At 38.4% G+C, this 20,604-nt stretch overlaps 2 protein-coding genes across 5 annotated transcripts in view; one reads left to right on the top strand and one right to left on the bottom strand.

Moving 5' to 3' along the window:
* LOC106883034 (CST complex subunit STN1) overlaps positions 1-3,671 on the bottom strand; it is a 19,116-nt gene extending 15,445 nt beyond the window's left edge. Inside the window, exon 1 of the mRNA XM_014933895.2 lies at positions 255-3,671. The gene's annotated coding sequence lies outside the window, so the exon portion shown is untranslated. The remainder of the gene's footprint in view (positions 1-254) is intronic.
* LOC106883030 (unconventional myosin-XVIIIa) overlaps positions 1-20,604 on the top strand; it is a 237,634-nt gene that overhangs the window by 40,978 nt on the left and 176,052 nt on the right. The window contains exon 1 of one of the 4 annotated variants that reach the window (XM_052976957.1): positions 5,447-7,552. The exons of the other annotated variants lie outside the window; for them this stretch is intronic. Coding sequence (XP_052832917.1) covers positions 6,991-7,552 — 562 coding nt within the window. The 5' untranslated portion in view covers positions 5,447-6,990. Of the gene's footprint in view, positions 1-5,446; positions 7,553-20,604 lie in introns of those variants that run through there. 4 annotated transcript variants of the gene reach the window in all.

The raw sequence follows: 20,604 nt of genomic DNA, 5'->3' as shown, positions 1-20,604 counted from the left end.
AGGGAAGAAGTTAGTATGCTGCAAAGGAGTATTATATGTATGCCCGTTTGTATGGGGGGAGGGGGGGGGATAAAAAGTGGGCAAGAGGAGAGGGAAGAATAAGCTATGAGATAATTGGACGGAAAAATAGAGTGAACGAGGGTCAAAGTTTGTAAGTAGAGGTGAATCTGAGAATAGATGAAAGGAAGAAAAATTATTGTGAAGAATTTGTTTTAGTCGGAGCCTTCTAGAATTGCTCTCATGAACGACAGTACCTTGCATTAAATGTTTGAGTCCAACGTAGCTGTAATGACTGGCATTTTCCCCTTCGGAGTTCCTCTTACACCTTATCATCATTTAACGTCCGTTTTTACATATAGGCATCGGTTGGTGGATAGCAGGAAGATGAAGTGGCATGTGATGAAAATGTATCCCACCCAACTTCTAAACCAGTGTCTCCAGTGGTCTCTGCAGGATCCAAAGAAGTTAGGGTATCTGAAGAAGACTCGGGATTAAGCACTTGACAGAGATGACTAGAAGGCTCTGGTAGTCTGATGTTCTTTGGACAGGAAGATGAAACTAACTAGTCCTAATACAAAGTTATAATAGTATTGATACACATAAATCTGTGATTTGTCACATTTAACCACGAAGTTCATTTAGTTAGATCACTTTGTTACGTTACCTAGGACTTTGTCTACTTTTTCTCAACCAATATTGGATATAGACAACAATGTTCCCTCTGCTTATCTATCTCACCTTCCTTCCCTAAAGATTTAGGTGGTGGATTCTGTGTGATCACGTCAATTTAGTGTGTGTTTTCTGCTTCTAATGATGTCTTCTATATTCTCTAATAAGTCTACTTGAAAGTGCAATTTATTATTATAAAAGTTATTATTTGAAATATATGGGTAAAATTAAGGATGAAGCAAAAAGTTAACCTAACTGGACATGACAACATTGTTATTTTTCTCCTGATACACATCAGAGGTTAGAACAGTTTCCCATTGAGGATTTTACTGTAGTCTTAGGAAATCAATCCAAGCCCTGAAGTGTATCAACTATTTTCCAAAGGTGGCTTGGAATCCCATGCCTACTATCTCTCCAAAGTACTTTAAAATTATGTTTGTCTAACAACATAACCAACTGATATACTACTTTCTTCAAACTTGTAAGTGTCAATGAATCTGAGAAGAGTGGTTCACTCACTTCTTTGCTGAAATGATAATTTAAATTGTTTGAAACCTTGTTCCCTTCTTATTTTGAGTTTTTGGTCCAATAGAAACATATCAGCTTCAAATGTCAGTGAGCATCCAAACCTCAAGAAAGCTACCAATACCAAATTCAGCAAATATTATTTTGAGGGTTTTAGTTTGTCTTTTTTCATTCAGTGTAAAGTGGAATTCCTTGAACAATTGAAAAATAAAACTTCTGTCGTCCCCATTGGATGATATTTAATGCTAACCTAAAGTTCAACGTTATGCAAGATCATCATTCACTCAAGGTTATGCAATCACACCCTTCCCTGTAGGTTCTGGCCTCAAAACTAGTGTCTGCACCCCTCCAAATCTTAAAGATAGTATCATGATACTAACATCAAACTTCTGGAATGTCCCCTAAAGTTTGTAATCATGCTTCTATCCAAGCAGATCTTCCTTTGTATACATCTATTTTTTGTGAAGTTGGGGTGGGGGATAACCCATTTCATCAATAGTTTGGGGTGCCTTGTGATGCCTCATATTGAAGGCAAACTTGTTATTGATCTCCTGATATCTCTTTTAGTAATTTGCACCTATTCTAAATTAAGTTCTAAACTAGGCGTAAAATAGCCATTCACACTACTAAAATATTTGTGTTTAATCCAATGTTCCTGAGGTGGTTTTCAAACTCAACCTGGAACCAGTTTTGATTCAATCAGGCATGATATCATCTGTGATTCATTGACAGTGAGGGCCCCAGAACTCTATCTTTTTACTCAGTAGGTACATCAAGAGCCTTCATATCTTTATTTCAATGATCAATGTATATGTCCTCTCTCAGGAGTTCACCAAAGTGATATCGTCCTGCATGATTTGCATTGGATAATGATGATATTGCAAAGTTGGTGTCTAGCTTTTACGAGACTCTTCAAGTGAATAGTTCCAAATGAGAACTTTTAATATTCAATCCTGCATTTTCACAATATCAAACTATAGTGAGTCTATAACCATTCCTGTTTTCATCACTAGTTTTCCTTTACAATTCCATCTGATTTTGACTTCTTGCCTACAGATGAATACTTAGGGGCTTGCTTTTTCGTACTTGAAATCCAGATTTTATTCCCAATAGTTGGTTCATCGCCAGTACACCACCCACAGACATTATCTCACAAAAAAGTTCTGTGTCTATGAAAAATGAAATCTTTTCCAAAATATCTGAAAACTCGGCAATTGTTTCAGGAGTAAAACAAAAAAGAAACTTTTATCTAAGTAAGGCTGAGTGAACCTATCTTGTAAATGCCAGTAACTTGATCCCTTGCTCAACTTGATCCTCAATGTCATTGCTGACACTGATCTTTAAACAATACCATTTGATAATGAAACTGCTGCAAGCATTTTCTCCAATCTGTTTCCAAATACAATTTCCACCATTTTGAGATCATTTGGTTTGATCAAGGTTTCCCAAATTGTATGCATAATTCTTTTCTCTCTTTGGATATCTCCAATGCTGTGACATATTCTTGGAATGCCTCTGTTGAACCAAGATTCAGAGATCATTTCCATGACATTCAAAACAGGTTTTGTCATGTATAGAATGAATATACAATAATTGCTGCTTTAACTTTGTTGGCTTTATAGAATCATTTGGCAAAGCTTTTCCACAGGTAACACACTCAAGCCTTCACACTTGTTTTAGGAGGATATGAATCCATATTGAATATATGAATCCTTGAAGCTCTTTCTTGACACATGATAGACTAAAAATCATGTGAATAAAACAAGAATAACTATATATGGAATATTCCCACAGAGGAAAAGTAGAATATATATCATTATTTGAATCTGAATACCGTATTATACATGTTCATAACCATGGATCTTATATCAATATATGAATCTAATGGTCATCACATCGTTTACATGTAATGAAGAGCCAAGCCAAAGGGCTTTCCCACATTATCTATAAGCAACCTTATGTGTGTACTCAGTGGTGAGCTGGCAGAAATTTAACATTTGAATACCTGAGCTGCCAAAATTTTATTGGCTGTTTCTATAAAAAAATAAATAAATAAATAAAAAAAAATCCAAATTTAATGATAAAATATTGGAAACTTTTCGAAAAATGTTGGCAATATTGAATATTGGTGTAAGGTGATGAGCTGACAGAATTGTTAACATACCAGGCGAAATGCTTAGCGGTATTTTATCTGTTTTTACATTCTGAGTTCAAATTCTGCCAAGGTCAACTTTGCCTTTCATTCTTTCTGGGGTTGATAAAATAAGTACCAATTGAACACTGGGGTCAATGTAATCAACTTACCCACCTCCCCAAAATTTCAGGCCTTGTGCCTATAGAAGAAAGGAATATTGGATATTGGTGTACCAAATTAATTATGGATTTTTTTTCTTTTGTGTCAAATACCTTAATACTTTTTGTCTTTCACTACTTTCTTTTCTATTCACTCCAAATCACTTTTTAAAAATTTTAACTCACTCAAGTGTTAATTATTTATGTTAGCCATAAAATCGATGAATATTAAAACAAAACAGCTTTACGTTATCAATGTATATAAGATATTCTATCAACGCTGAAATGATGAAAGGCAAGGTTGATTTCTGCAGGACATCGACTCAGAAGGTAAAAAAAGCGGGAACAATCCTTGTAAAGAATTTTGTCCAGAATGCTAAAGCATCTATCACTCTAATAATGACAATGATGACGATGATTTTGTTATTATTTTCTTTCTTTTATAATAATGGTCACTAGGATATTACTGGTACATTTTTTTTTTGATTCAGGAAGAACGAAATGAAAAAGAAAATAGTAATACTCTCGAGTTATGAGGATATAGTTGTGCTATGTGACTTCCTTTGTGTGTGACTAGGTGGGTATAGGAATTCTGTAGTGAATCAGACAGGGTTGTCGTGTCATCTGCATTGCAGGTATATTCCAAGGTTCGTGTGGTTTGTTTATCTCCAGGTTAGCTCTGCTTCAGCAGACCTATGATCAAAAGCGACCCAGCTATAACCACTTTATCCTTCTCTAAGTAAAGTATGTTACATATCTAGCACTACGTTAATCAATGCGTCTTTACCTTTCGAAAAGGGTGTAGGCAGGTGGGTGATTTGGCTGCAATTTATTGTAGGTCGAGCGAGCACATAGAAACTCCATCTTTGGCCTCTGTCCAGGTTTGTGTTTAATGTACAAGCGATAGAGAAGGAAAAGTGAAAGAGGGATAATCTCAGTTCTGAGATACACAAGAGATGTGCAGTAGCAACAGGAGTAAACATTATATAGCCCACGAATGATAGATTTTAATTTTGTTACTACTGTCGTCACACACATTCGATGATGCAGAATTACACTAGTTTCCACGGATTCTGCTGTTTTACTACAAATACACAGTATTAACGTCAACAGCCAACATACCCCTTTAAAATAATCATGTTTGAAATAGATAAGATTGTAAAATGTCGAGGGGCACTAAAAACTATCGGTGAAAATACTTGATTAGCAGAAATTTTTATTTATTATTCATAGTAATATTATCGGAAATAACAACCGACTCAGATGGATTTGAAGTCAGGGTAAAGAGATATCAAATGAAGGTACTATAAAGCACTGTTCAGCTTTCTGTACGTCAGCGTTAATACACAGAGTCCAAGGGAAAAAGATAAACAGACCAACAGGCAATAGAATAACAGTAAACAGATTAAGAGAGAGGGGGTAGTTTACAAAGTGAGGAATTAGTTTTTGCGTACATTGGCTTCCAAGGATTCTACTGTTTCTCTTGGTAAAGTTAGAGAGACGGCCAAATGAGTCGGCTGATACATATATAAGAAATATATAGTATGTAGCTATATAAACATAGTCAATCAAATGATTAGACAGATAATTGGAGAATAGATAAACAGAGAGAAATCTAACCGACTAAGTAGACAGATAAACAAACTGCTGCTACTCAACTGTGCGTTATAATACCAAGGTGTTGCAGAAGAATGGACATATTTTTTTCTAACTATTTCTGACGTTCGCTGTAATATTGATCAAGGGACGTGTATGGATAAATGCAAGATCACAGGTGACACACAGACACATTCCTCTCTCCCTACAATCGAACGATTTGTCTGTTATGATTGACCACTCGTTACGAATGTGACGTAACTTTACCAGGTGAGAGGACAGAGTGACCTCCCTTGCTTTGGTGTATGAATACAATCTGTGTGACTGTTTTTTTGATAACAGTTACAAATAAGTTTGGATATACAATTATTGAACCGACCTCGTGTTTATATTAATCATGGAAACATACTTAGATATGATATGAATGGCAAAAAACCATCTTGTCTCTATCGACGTGCATTTCGTCCAAGTTGTTACACCTTGGTTAGCTCTCTAAGTTCGGCTACGATGTACGATGCGGAAGTATTTGTTTGGCAGGTGCCCGGATAGTTGTCAGCCATGTTATAGGATTAAGAAGCAGATTCTAGCCTCGCCACAGACTCACGTTTGTTTATTTGGTGTTTCCTTTCACAACCAGCAGAAGAAAGTGTTGCCGCGCACTACCAACAGTCCCACTTTTATCTCATTTATCCGCGTCAAAAGATTACTTTCTCCGTCTGCTCTATCGCACTCTTTCTCCCTCTACCACTGCCACCTACACACTTGTACATAGTCAAACGTATGAAGACGCGCGCACTAACTGTTACACACACGCGACACACTAATTACTCTTATCTTATCATCCCCGCCAACACCAATCCTAACAAAGTACAAGTAGAGCAAAATCTAACCCCCTCCGCTTGTTTTGTAGTTGTAATAGCGGTAGTTATAGTATTAATAGCTGTATAAGTAATAGTATTGGTATTATTAGCAGTGTTAGTAGTAGTAGTAGTGATTATTTTCTTAGCTGTAGTGGTAGTAGAGGTGGTCTTATCAGTTTTTGTAGTGGTAAAACTTAGGAAGTCTAACATTTGTTGTTTTGTAGATTTGTTCTTCGAAGCTCAACGAAGGAGAGTGAAAGCGATTTTTTGTTAAATGCTGCAGTTGAAAAAAAAAGGACACTTTTACAACTGGAAATATTTTCTCATTGCGCCTGTGCTTCTGGTCAGTGACTTAAACTACGAACAAACCGATTGAATTGCAACATTTTTGTTATTTGTAGATCTCTTGCGAACACAGGCCATCTGACATGAAGTGTCTCTGAAAGGTCCCATTGTCTTTTTTTTTTTTTAATATATAGATTTGGATGAGTAGTTGATAAACCCATAATTGTCCGTTGTACTTCTGACATCCGTAGACAAATTATCTAACTTTGTGTTCATATATACATTCGACCAATATTGTTTTGTTCGCAGACAGTAATGCTCCTATTATCTCGTGTGTGTTAAGTTAGCGTTCTAATTGTTTGAATTGAAACTCTCTGACCACTGACAACTTTCCTAAATTGGGCAAGAATACTTTTCTGCCATCACTTCGGATGTTTTCCTCTTATGACGGTCCAAAGCAATTTTTTTAATTTACACACATGTTTGCATACACACAAACATCACACGAATACATACACACACAGACAAACACACTCGCAACTCGGAGAGCAGTAGTGACAAAAGGGACGTTGACACTTTGTGGTTGGTTCTTTCAAACCTACCCGTCTCAGTTTTTTCATTACGTTTGATACCGCCGGAGATACTTTGTTCAGCTGTAACAACCGACTGGGTTTGCGTAACAACGACGAAGGCTGCGGTCACTAACGTTTCTGGTTTAGATATATTCGGTGTTAGGTTGAACATTATTAACAACTGATCGATCATGTTCAGTTTCCGAAAGAAAGAGAAAGACAAAAAGAAAGAGAAAGAGAAGGAGAAGAAGGAACAGAAAAAGAAAGAGAAAGGTAAAGAACCGTCGGCTTTGACCGAAGATGAACTTAACAAGTTGGACGAAGTAAAGAAAGGGCTGTTTAGGCGCCACAGTGAAAAAGAGAGCAGCAAGCTATTCAAGAGAAGTGGTAGTTATAATGTTCCAAAGAGTGAGAGTATCGACGAGTGCATGGCTGGGCCCAGCCAACTACCCACTTCCACTGATGCTTCATCTGCGGACAGTATGGTCACCATAAAAAAAATCAATTCGTTCTCTGCTCCGAGGCCGATGGTACCACCTCCACTCCGGCCCAAACCTAAAAGTATTTTAAAAGGAACTTCCAACTATGGATCTGGATTACCAAATCTCAAGGTTACAGGCGACCTCGATGATTCTTCAACACTTCAAAGGAATACTAAATTGAATGAATCGCAAACCAGCTTAGTTAATGCCAACTCCGAGACAACTGTTTCTCCGTCCTCAACAACACCAAACTCTTCGGCTAAAACTCAAGGTATGCAAGTCAAAAAATGTTTCTCTCATTCTACATTTTTCTCACATTTACATCGATTGAGAACTGTTTTGTTTTGATATTTGTAACCAATCTTTATTAGTACACATTTGTCACAGTAGCTAGCTTAATAGTTGGCATTTGGTGAATGAGGGACTTTCATGCTGCTGCCCTCATTCCCACTTCCTGCTGTGAAGTTGGCTCATCTGGGACTCCTTCACAGTAGGAGATCCAGTTTCATTTTGAAGACATCTACAACCACACCATGTTAAGTCTCACAACTCTTTCGGGAGGATATTGAATCTCCCACGCTATTCCAGTCCCTGATCCTATATTTTGACGGCAAAGAAGGGATTTTAGGTTCTCTGTTCTAACTTTCAGTGCCAAAGTTTGGGATGAGTTCTTTCAGGATCTTCCAGATGTATATTGCGTATCTTTCCTACTTTTGTTCCAGGGAGTAATGTCTTGACCTCTTCAGTCTTTCATAGTAGCTAATTAGCACCAATGCTATCTTCTTTGTGTTCCAAAGAATGAGAGTATCGACAAGTGCATTGCTGGGCCCAGCCAACTACCCACTCCCACAGATGAAATGCTTCAAATTCCACTATTAATTTCACACTGTGTGGTGACCATAGTTGGGAGCAATAATCAAGATGGCTTAGGACAAATACCCTGCAGAGGATCATCATGATTTCTTGCTCACTTGTTCTTTCTGAAAGTTCTAAGGATCCATTTGGTCAGCCACCTGCATTTCATTGCCAACTTAGTAATATGCACATGGAAGACTGCATCATGACTCATGTCAACGTCCAGGTTAAACACTGATGTTGATTCTGGAACTCTTAACCCCTCCAGGTCCAGTGTATTTATCTCTGCATTGTATTTAACTTTGTTGATAGCCTAGGGTTTGGAACTTTCTTGCATTAAACTGCATATTATTATCGTCAGCCCACTTGTACATTGCATCTAACACATATTGCAGGGGCATGTCATCTTTAGGATTTTATGTTACCTGTGACACTTTTGTTTCATCTGCATAGTTTGTGAGAGTGGCTCTCTGTGTGGATGAGGGTATATCTGAGAACAGTTGCATATCTGAGTAGCGGCCCCAAGACAGTGCACTGTAAGATACCACTCTCTATTTGTGTTTCCTTGGAGGGGGCCCTCATTCATTACTACTACAACCTGATTTCTATCTTTTAGAAAGTCATGTAGCTACTCTCCTAGTTTTCCAACTATGCCAAGATCATGCAGTTTGTGATGTATCATTTTATGATTGACTTAATCAAAAGCTTTCGCAAAGTTGAGATATATCATGTCTACATTTGAGTGGTTAAGCAGTTGCTTCAGCATTCACTAATAGTGTAGTAAGAGTTGTGTCAAGCAGCTTCTACCTGGTCAGAAACCACACTGGGTGTCAGTCAGCAAGTCATTTTCTTCAAGGAATGCAATTAGTTTCCTGCATACTATCTGTTCTGTGACTTTGTTGATATATGAAGTTAGAGAGATAGGCCTATAGTTTTTGGCACCCACTGTACCATCTACTTCATGGTTAGAGCATATTCTTTCCTTCAAATATCTGGAAATTTGCAACTTGTGAAGAAACCGGAAGAGAGACTGTAGTGGTTTTACTAGGGTTCATTTACATGGTCTTAGAAGTATTGCTAGGAAACTACCAGGGCCAGTTGTTGACTTCAGGCTTCCCTTGTCTATGGCTAGTATTTCATCTTTTATATTGGTGTAATCAGTTGTTACTGCCTCACTTTTTACATCTGTAATGGTAAAAAAAAATTGTAGGTTTACTGACTTGCATGTGTCATAAAGGTGGGATAAAAGCATTTTTGAATTATTCGTCCAGTGTTTCACATATCTTCAATGGGTTTCCCATATCTTCAATGGGTTTCCCATGAGGGCGTCATCTTTTTGGAGAAGTGGCCCTACCCTGTAACGCACTAATACAGTTTCTTTTGGCAAACTTTAGGGTTTGATTTTATATTTTCTATAGCATAGGCTACTTTTTCGTGGGAGCATTTCAGATTTCTCTCAATCTCCATTAGTACATATATACAGGGTGCGATGGGTAAATTGTCACCATTTTATAATTTTAATTTCGCGCATATGCATTGTTTGTTTTTGATTTTGTTGACTACACAGTATAATAGGGTCAGGTGGGCACTGTCTGTGAGAAATCATGTTACTGTACAATATATAAGACTAAAAGCATATAAAATCACATTAAAATGCGTACAGTAAATGTTAAGACACACACCATAACGTAGTGTAGCTAAGTGAACGAAATCATGAAATCAGCTGTGTTGTCTTATTAATCAGTCTTTCAGAGCTCATATTGCATTGTAGTTCTAATATCTACCGTTAGGCATTGTTGTCACTTGTGATTCCTGTGATTGTTTTGAATTCAGATTTGTTTATGTCTGTTTATCGGCTACTTTCTCATTCTCATTCATTTGTGACTTTATTTTTTGCCTCCATGGCTTCTAAGAAAATTCATAGTGAAAGTGCTAAATGTCATTGCTATAACACTGGAAGATAAACTGGCTATGTTAAAACGCCATGAAAAGGGTGAAAAAGTGGTAGCAATTGCATGATCTTTTGGGATGAGTTGGACAACTGTATCGATGATTGTACATAATAAGGACAAGAGTTTATCACATATCAAATTTGAAGCCCCAGGGATGAAGAGCACTGTCATCAATAAGAAAAGAAGCAAAATCTTTGAAGAAATGGAAAGTCTTCTTTCTCTTTGGATTGTTAGGTTGAATCGTCAGCATGGTACTATTAGTCAAGAAATCCTTCAAGAGAAAGCGTTGTCTTTGAGGGCCTGAAGAAAAATATCCAGATGGGAAAGGTGTAGAGTGCAAAGCAAGTCAAGGATGGTTCATGAGATTTAAGGAGCGAAGAAGTTATTACTCCATTAAGAAGCAAGGTGAAAGCGCATCAGCTGACGAACAAGCAGCAATGGAATTTCGTAATGCATTAAAGAAAATCATTGAAGAAAACAGGTTTCTTCCCGAACAGATTTTTAATGTAGACGAAACTGGATTGTATTGGAAAAATTGCTAGACTGTTCATTCATTTCCAAGGAGGAGAAAACTATTCCAGGCTACAAGGACTCAAAAGAACATGTTTTCTTGCAAACTGCATTCATAAATAAAGTGTCCGTGATGTATGGTAAACACCGCCAAATTGTATTTGTAAATTTAGATTGCTTTTTTTTTTTACTGCACTGTATTAAAAAAAAAAAGAATTATTTGTTTGTAAGCTTAAAATAGGATTTTATTACCCATGTATTATAGGAAATGCTTTCATAAATGAAGTACAGAACTGGGAATGGTTATTATCAGTGTAGCCTAGAGACAAGTAAATTTGGCCTAGCCCAGCCTAGAGAAAAGTTAATTCAACTTACATATATATCATCATCATCGTCATTTAATGTTTGCTTTCCATGCTGGCATGGGTTGGACGGTTTGACTAAGGGCTGGCAAGCCAGAAGGCTGTACCAGGACCAGTCAGGTGGCACTGGCAACATCCACACTTGAATGGTGCTTTTTATGTACTACTGGCACAGGTGCCAATCAGGCGGTATTGTCATTGGCCACGACAATGATTTCACTTGCCTCAACAGGTCTTCGCAAGCAATATATATATACATACATATATATAGTATATAGCAATATATATATATACATATATATATAGTCCACTCACACATACACATATAAAGAGCCAAAACCACACGCACACACGTGCTATTATTACACATACACACAGACATGCGCGCATGCACATACCCACACATATACACACATACTTACACTTTTACACTCTACTGTCTTAGAAAGAACTTTTTCTTCGCCCATTCCCTTCTGGTCATTTCAAAATGTAACCACATGTGAATTGTTGGCGATTTTCCTCCTCCGTCTTGCCTGATCAGATTGGAGCCTGGTGCAGCCTCCTGGCTTGCCAGACCCCAGTCAAACCATCCAACCTATGCTAGCATGGAAAACGGACGTTAAATGATGATGATGATATATACATATGCTTCACATATCACTCGGACCACTCTCTTATAATATATAGAATATCAGCATCATTTCTGATGTGTGTGTGTATAACCATACACACATATCTATCTGTCTATACACACACACACACACGTGTACAGATGCATGCATGTAAGCACGCATAAATTGGCAGCTGTTTTCATTTCTTTTGAGCAGATGGTGTCAAAATTGAGATGTATTCCTATAAGAGTAAATACAAGGTTAGAAGAGTTACATGCTTAAAGATGACTTTACAGATAAATACTTATATCAATTAGTCTATTGACTATTTTGTTTACCTCTCTTCCCATCAACCCTGTCTCTCAATCTTACCATTTTCTCCTTCCCTAATCTCTCATTTCTCCGTTTTTTTCTCACTCATTTTCTATTTTTAGCTCGGCTTTTTTCACTCCTCTCACTATCACTCCTCCCTTTCTCATTCCCCCTTTTTCTCCTTATTCCTTCTCTCATATGCAATATTCTGGGTCTACTCTGTGTGATGTATGTCCTTTGCCCTTTGGTTGAGTCTGTAGAAAGTTTGCTCAAGTGTATTGTCACTGTTACTAACCACATCATTAAACTTTTGTACGTGTATATCAGTGTGTGTGTTATATGTATGTAGCCTCAGGCATGGCTGTGTGGTAAGAAGCTTGCTTCCAAAACACATGGCTCTGGGTTCAGTACCCCTGTGTGACACCTTGAGCAAATGTTCTGTAAGACCATTGGCAGTTTCTTGTTTTGCCAAATCCATTGGTTTTACCCTACCTCCATGTTAAGTTGGAAATCAAGATTACTTTTTGGTGTTAATACTGCTGCTGCCCTCTTAGTTATTTTTTAATAAGCCCACTGGTCCTGGAATAGAAAACAATATTCTATATGTCAGGAGATTTGGCAGTTATGTCACTGCTGGGCATCTGTCACTGAGGAGCCCATAGCAGAGCAAGATCATGTAATAATGCTGTTCTGGCAGCTGGAGTAGATGGTTCTCATGTGTGAACAATATAATTAAGAATGCTTTTATGCAACACAAGTCCATATGAAAAACTCTCTCAATGTAAATGACGTAGTATTCTGTGTTCTAATCCACCCTCTCCATTAAGGTGGACAAGATTGCCTTTTGGTATACATACATATATATATATATGCATGTATATATTTTACAACTATGAATGTGTATATAAGTGTGTGTGTGTGTATGTTTATATACTATTATGTGATTTAAAAGAAAACTTTGAGAATCTTGTGAAAGACTGTGCAGACTGGAGGAAAGAGTGCTTTTTCTAGCTTTGAAATTTTGGAACTAAAGAGCAGTTACTGTAAAATAGGAAAATAAGCCAACAGAACAACAGTCTTCCCACAAACCGCCATTGTCCATATTGTGATTTTTCAACTAGATCACATGTGGTTAACTAAGTCATTCTCATATCCGTATTGCTTTTGGTGACCCAAGGACTCACATGAGAAGTCACCAGGTAGACTGAATGAATTGAAAACATTGATGAATAGTAGTAATAGTAATGTCTGTGTTGTTGATTGTATATTTGGTTGGATTTTATGTGTCATCTTCAATGAGAGAGTCCGTCATATGTATGTATGTATATATATATATATATATATATATATATATGTGTGTGTGTGTGTGTGTGTGTGTGTGTGTAAAATATGAGAAAAAGAAAATGGAATTCATGAGACTGTTATTCATTATGATCATTTTCGTGGATGCCTGCATTTCAGAGTGGTTATATCCACTTCAGCAGCAGAAACCAGAAAAGCAGATGTGATACTTCATTCACACATACATACAATCACTTAGAAATGCCAAGCATTGAAGCTGCCATCTCAAGCATTGCCTCGGGTGGTTAGGACATGTGATCCAAATGGCCCCTTCAAGATTCTTCACAGACCATCCTCTACAAAGAGCTTGTCAATGGCAAACGACATTGAGGGGCTCAGTTAAACTGAAACTTGTTAATGTAAAAAGAAATGGAATGGTGGAACTATTTCTTCATTTACTGAAAAAGCAACATTTTGGACTTATGACACTTTTGCAGAGTAGTAATGATATATATATATATCGGTATCATCATTTAACCCCCTCCTTTCATGCTGTCATGGGTTGGCCAGTTTGACAGGAGCTAGCCAAGTGGGAACCTGCACCATGCTTCTGAGTGTGTTTTGGCATGGTTTTTACAGCTGGATGCTCTTCCTAACACCAACCATTCTGTAGAGTTGGCCGAGTGCTTTTTACATGGTACTTGCACATGCAAGGTCAGTTTTGGTGTGGTTTTTACAACTGGATGCCTTTCCAAATGCCAACCACTACAGTGTGGACTGGGTGCTTTTTAAGTGGCACCTGCACTGGCAGGGTCGCCAAGTGACTTTGCAAGACAAAGAGTCTTTTAGAGAGGATGGGGCATTGGAGGAGGTGATCTTGTGTCAGATGTTGAAAGAGAGGCAGAAACAGATGTCTTGCTGTAGAGGAGGTCCATGGTTACCCAGCCAGAGAGGGGGGGAGAGAAAAAGAGCGAGAGCAAACAAGAATGAAGGGAAAAGCAGTTACCAAGAGATAAAGTGTGAGTTAACAAGAGGTGTGCTGCTGTAAAGGGGATACATGGTTATCTAGCTAGAGGTAAGGGTAAGGGAAGAAGAAGGAGGAGAGAGTGATCAAGGATGAAGGCAGAAACAGGTTTGTTGCTGTAGTGGAGATAAATGATTACTCCACCAGAGGGGACAGCAAAGGAGAGAGAGAGAGAGAGAGTAGGAGACAGCAAGAGCAGGAGAGGGATGGCAGCAAGTACCAGGGTATGCTTGCAAGGAACAGAGATCAGAGTATAGATGGGATGGTAAAGAAGAAGGAGATGAATTGTGACAGATGCTGGCAAGGTATCGCCAAGGAGTCAGCGGTGGGAGAATGCATCGACTGGAGAGAATCTGGGTATATAGAAGGGGAAGGGACAAGAGAAGCAGCAATGCAGTGAGCAGGGTAGTGAGGAGTGGGGCTGGATAATGCTGTGACTGGTGAGAATATGGGTATGCAGAGGGGGGATGGTGGAAGCAACAATACAATGAACAGGGTAGTAAGGACTGGTTTGGGGGAATGGGAGACAATCATAGTGTAAGAAGAAGAAATGTGAGGAAGAGGAGAGAAAAACTTTGGGAAGGAAGGTGGGGGTGTAGCTTGGTTTGTTGGGGTAGGGTGTGTGAAAGTTTTATTGTGGGTCACAATGCTCCTAGAACTCAGGTTTGCTGATGTGGGTGGGTCTTTTCTAGAACCACATTTCGGTCCAGTGTCATTTCCTCTCTGAGTCCCAACATCCTGAGGTCAGTCCTCGTTACTTCATTTCATGTCTTCCTAGGTCTCCCTCTTCCACAGGTGCCATCCACTTTCAGTGACCAGCACTTCTTTATACAGCTGTCTTCATTCATACGCTTCACATGTCCAAACCAACATAGTCTCGTCTCTTGTGTGCTGCATTTGATTCTTCTTATTCCCAAATTTTCTCTTAACACATTTGCGCTTTCTCGTTCATGCACATTCACACTGCACTTCCGGTGGAGCATACTGCCTTCATTTCTCTCTTGTCTACATGTCATCTGCATTCAGAGCTCAAGTTTCACTACCATGAAGTTTAGCTGTTCGCACACAAGCATCATATAATCTACATTTCACTCTGAGAAAGAGAAAGAGTGTCTTTTGTTGCCAATGGAGTTAGTAGCTCTTTGCACCTCCTCTATCTTATTCATATTCTAGACATAATATTTTCAGAGCATCCACTCCCATTGTTAATTTGATCACCTAGGTAACAGAAACTATCTACCATCTTGAGAGATCCTCCTGGACATTTGAGAGAGTCTAAGTCCCATGTGCTCTTAGTGCTTATTGTTCCTGCACATCTGCCACACACAACGATGACCTTATCTGTTAATCTACCTATGATTCCACTGCATCTCTTATGTGTCCATAGCTTACATTTGGCACAGCGAATGGAATTACTTCCAACTCCTTTCTTACAGTCTTATCTACTTTCTTGTTAACAGCAACTTTGGTCTTAGATAGGTTAACTTTAAAGCCCTTTGATTCCAGGTTTTGCTTTCATACCTGGAATTTCTTCCCCAATTCTGCTACAGATTCTGCAATAAGAGTGAGGTCATCAGCATATAGTAATTCCCACGGACATCCAGTTTTGAATTCCTCTGTTATGGCCTGGAGGACTATAAGAGTGAACTGAAATTTGAGCTCTAGTGGACCTCTGCTTGTATGCTAAATTCATCACTGTATTCATGGCTGACTCAACTTCCTGACAGCACCACTGTATGTGGTTTGTACAGCTCTAACAAGCTACTCCTCTACTCCTAACTTCTTTAGAGACCACCAGATAACAGAGCACTGAACTTTGTCAAAAGCTTTCTCCAGGTCGATGAAAACCAAGTACAATGGTTTACTCTTGGCCACATACTTTTCCTGCGGTGGTCTCACTAGGAAGATGGTATCTGTGGTACTCTTCCCAAGTACAAAACCAAACTGCATCTTATCTAGTTTAATTCTATTCCTAATCAATTGAGCTATAACTCTCTCAGTAACTTTTACGACCTGGTCCAGCAGTTTGATACATCTGTAAGTATTTCTATCTAAGGCATCACCTTTACCCTTGATGCAGCTAACTATAATACTACTACACCAATCATTGGGGATGGCCCCTTCCTGACTAACCCAATTAATTACACAAGTGACTAGGCTGTATCCTATACTGCTGGATATTTTAATCATCTCAGCAGTGGTTCCTGATATTCTTTTACTTGTTTGTCATTTGACTGTAGCCATGCTGGAGCACCGCCTGTAGTTGAGCACATCAACCCCAGGACATTCTTTGTTAGCCTAGTACTTATTCTATCGGTCTCTTTTGCCAAACCGCTGAGTTACAGGGATGTAAGTAAACACACCAGCATTTTAACTAATCTAATGTTCACTTATATGAATTTGACTGCGGCCATGCTGGAGCACTGCCTGTAGTCGAGCAAATCAACCCCAGGACATTCTTTGTAAGCCTAGTACTTATTCTATCGGTCTCTTTTGCCAAACCGCTAAGTTACAGGGATGTAAACACACCAGCATTTTAACTAATCTAATGTTCACTTATATGAATGTGCTGTGTGTGTGTGCGTACACACACAAGTAAACATACACATAAATGCACAGCCCATAGCAGCGCAGCTAGTGTACAATGGTAACAACCTCACGGAACACTTTTATCAAAGACTCAATTCCTTATGAAACACCATAATAGGCAGTGATTTTGAACACTCTCATTATTAAACATAATGGTACAACCAGCATTATTGCCAAAAAGAGTTGTGATAACATACTACTATCTTATTAATCTGTTTATATAAACTGGTCGATCCCTTCCTCTTTCAGCTCCCTGTTGTCTAGCTCACCAAGTTTTTGATCTCAAAACTTGTTAGTATAACCACTTAGGAAAATACATCCTCTACAACAGTTCAGACCATACACTCAAGACTTTTTTCTTCCCTCCCTCTTTATGTGTCTCTCTTCCTCTCACCCATTTGCTGTTTTCCATCAGCCAATCAAACGAGTCGAAGTTTAAAAAGGGAAAGCTTTGTTCTTTTTTTTTTTTTTTTCTGCTATGGAATCATTTGACTTGCTAAATATAGCAGCAAGCCTACTTGCTAGATGTAGCAGCTAACTTTACATGTTAGGTGCAACAGGGAGCTTAGCTGTCGAGTATGATAGGCTGCTAGCCTTACATGTCATTTGTTGCAGCTATCCTTGCATATCATTTGTGACCACCGTCCTTACATGTCATTTATGCCAGTTATCCGCACATGCCACATGTGGCAGCCCTTTTAAAATAATTCTTGTGGTAGTCAGCCCTGCCACAAGTCCCGAGCTCTGCCTGCAATACTGAAACTGGCACAGGAACTTACTTCACACACTTTTTATGTCTAAACTACTTTGACCTTCCCAGAACACTAACAAATCTGTTCTGCTACATATAACTATATAGGCTGTATCATGAAGTGGTGGTAGTGGTGGTGGGAACAGTAGAGCGAATGGTGATAGGTAGTGGTGGTGGGGACAGTAGAGCTAATAGTGAGAGGTAGTGGTGGTTGGTGATTTGTGTTCAGATTGGTTGAAGTCCTAATCTTATATTTCTCACTGCATAACATTATAAAATACATATAAAATACAACTATACACTCACTCACTCATTCACTCACACACACAAACACACACACACACACACACACACACACACACACACACACACACACAAACTGGTATTTGTAGTTAACAGAAACAACAGGCATTGCACAAAAGTACACTGTTAGATTTATCAAACAAACCCTCATCTGTACTTGTCACAAGCTGCTCCAGAACACAGTCTCCTTCCACTCCCTAGATATGTGAAAGAAACTAGAATTCTGTGGTCCATCCACATTCAGTACCTCAATTTCCTTTTACATTAATTAGACAGACGCAACAGCAAAATAGATAACAATTACTTTTGGTCAAGCTCTTATCAACTTCAAGTTCTACTTGAAGAGGAGGGTGAGGGTGGACATGGGTGCACTGCCTCCATCCAGTGAATTTACTGAAAGATGGTTGAGAGAAGTAGGTATTGCCCAAGTGAATGGGCCTATTTACAGATACTGATCTGGAATTTCCTGCTTGGGCCTACAGGGGCTGTCCCTACTGATGGGCTGTTTATTTTTTATTCCTTTTATACTGTTGCTTTTCATATGCTATACTCAATTCTATGTAAATCCCTACTGTTGTTTTTTTTTTTTGTCCTTATCATCATCATCATCATTTAAAGTCTGTTTCCCATGCTGGCATAGTGTACAGTTTGATAAGAGTTGGTGAGCCAGTGGATTGCATCAAATTCTACTGTTTGCTTTGGCATATGTACTTTTTTTTTTTTTACTGTAAATGCAATGAATATTTAAATTTGTGAGAAATTGGAGTTTTAAAAATTCAATAAACTTGAGAAATCGAAATTATGGCAAATTTCTTAGAACATGAATTTATAAAAATATTTCCAGTTGGTCAACCCTTTAATAATTAATTTCTTTTAGTACTTTTAGCAATTTTTACATACCTAATTAATAAGTAGCTTTCTCCATTATAGTATAGATGAAGGTAGTAGATTGGCGGAATTGTTGGAACATTTTGAAAAGCTGCTTGGCAGTATCTGTCTCAGCTCTTTATGATCTGAGTGCAAATCCTACACATTTAATGTTGCTTTTCACTCTTTTGGGACCAATTAAATAAAGTGCCAGTCAGTGCAATGTCATCCACTCTCCCCAATGAAATTCAGGCTTTATGCCTATACTAGAAACCTTATTATGGATGTGGATTGGCAGAAGTGTTAGTGTTAGACAAAATGCCTTGGTGTTTATTCTAGCTCTTCATATTCTGAGTTCAAATCCTTCTGAGATCAACTTTACCCTTCATCCGAATAACATGCAAATCAAGTACTAAGAGGTTGATGTAGTTGACTAACCAACCCTCTTCCTCAAAACTGTAGGCTTTGTGACTAAATTAGAAATTACTTTTATTACAGTTAAGGACTGTGAGATATCAGAATCAGTAAGATATCATACAAAACTGGACTGTCTTCTCATCTATCTACTTTCAGACCTGCTCTTTTTCTTTCATCTCAACCCTCTCACTTCAGTCTTCTATCACTTTCTCTCTTAATTCTCTCTCACCCCTGTCCTCCTCCTATACATTTCACTCCTTTTCTATCTCTCTCACTTCAGTCTTCTCTCGCTTTCTCCTCCTCTCTCACTCACTGCCACTCTTCTCTGTTCCCTTTTCCCTGCACTCCACTCTCTCCCATCACTACCCTTCTCTAGTTCTCTTTCACTTTCTCTCACCAACTCTACTCTTCCCCATCCCTTCTCTCCTACAGATTCCTCCCTCCCACATCATCTCTGTTTCTACTCTATTATCCTACTTTATCTCCAACACCCAACCTGGTAGGGTTCTACAGATCTTTTACAATTGAACATTTGTGTCTGAGTCATCTGTGTGGAGGTGTGGAGGTATAAAGTTTATCTGTCAGTGTAGCACCCTGGCTCTTTTAGCTATAATTGGTTGCTCAAGTTGAAAACATGTCTACTACTTTTGAAAGTAGTAGTTATTTTTAAGTTGTATTTTTTGAATATAAAAAGTAAAGTCAGTCACCACATCAAAGTGGCTGTTCCATGTTACTACTAGTTTAACCCCAGGCAGGTTCTCCACCAGCTGGTTATTGGTGCAACTCTGCACCCTTTATATACAATATATATTGTTAGCAGAGGGAACACCTACCAGCCTCTAATCGGGACCAACTTCATGAAGCATGAAGGCACGCTAGCAAAATACTGTTCCTCTAAATGGACACCTTACCCGTCATTGTGGTTTTGTGGCATGAAGCAAAGCAGGCCTTGCTGTTCACTCAAGAAAACGCATAATAAATGATCCACAAGCACTCAAGCAAACTGAGTCCTCAACTTGTTCCATTTGCCAAAAGGTTTGCAAGGCATCAGCAGGCTTCAAGAGATACATTCGTGTCCATAGAACGTGATTAACACTTTATTTTACTGAATCCTCATTTGTTCTTCACAAGAGAATCCATTATATATATATATATTACTATGATTGACCGTTGACTGAACACTATTCAATTTTTTCTCTCCGTGTTTTTCTCCTTGTCTCTGTATTCTTTCTGTTGAAGAGCGTAGCTCGAAACGTTAAAGACTTTCCGTATTCCCGAGCGTCATAGTAATACATCCTTTTGTTGTTTACACCACCTGTCCTCGTCTGTTGTTGTTTTTTCGTACATTCTCCTATATATATATATATATATAGATATGCAGGGCAGGGAATCGTCAATTAGTAATAAAATTAATAATTAACAATTTTGCCGGGTAGCTCAGTATGAAAAAACCTTTTCGGTAAAAAACATTTATAATCATAAATATATA

Source organism: Octopus bimaculoides, chromosome 26 (genome assembly GCF_001194135.2).
Source record: "Octopus bimaculoides isolate UCB-OBI-ISO-001 chromosome 26, ASM119413v2, whole genome shotgun sequence".
NCBI classification, from domain to species: domain Eukaryota; kingdom Metazoa; phylum Mollusca; class Cephalopoda; order Octopoda; family Octopodidae; genus Octopus; species Octopus bimaculoides.
Note: the sequence above shows the minus strand (reverse complement) of the source record. Positions and strands in the feature narration are given on the sequence as shown.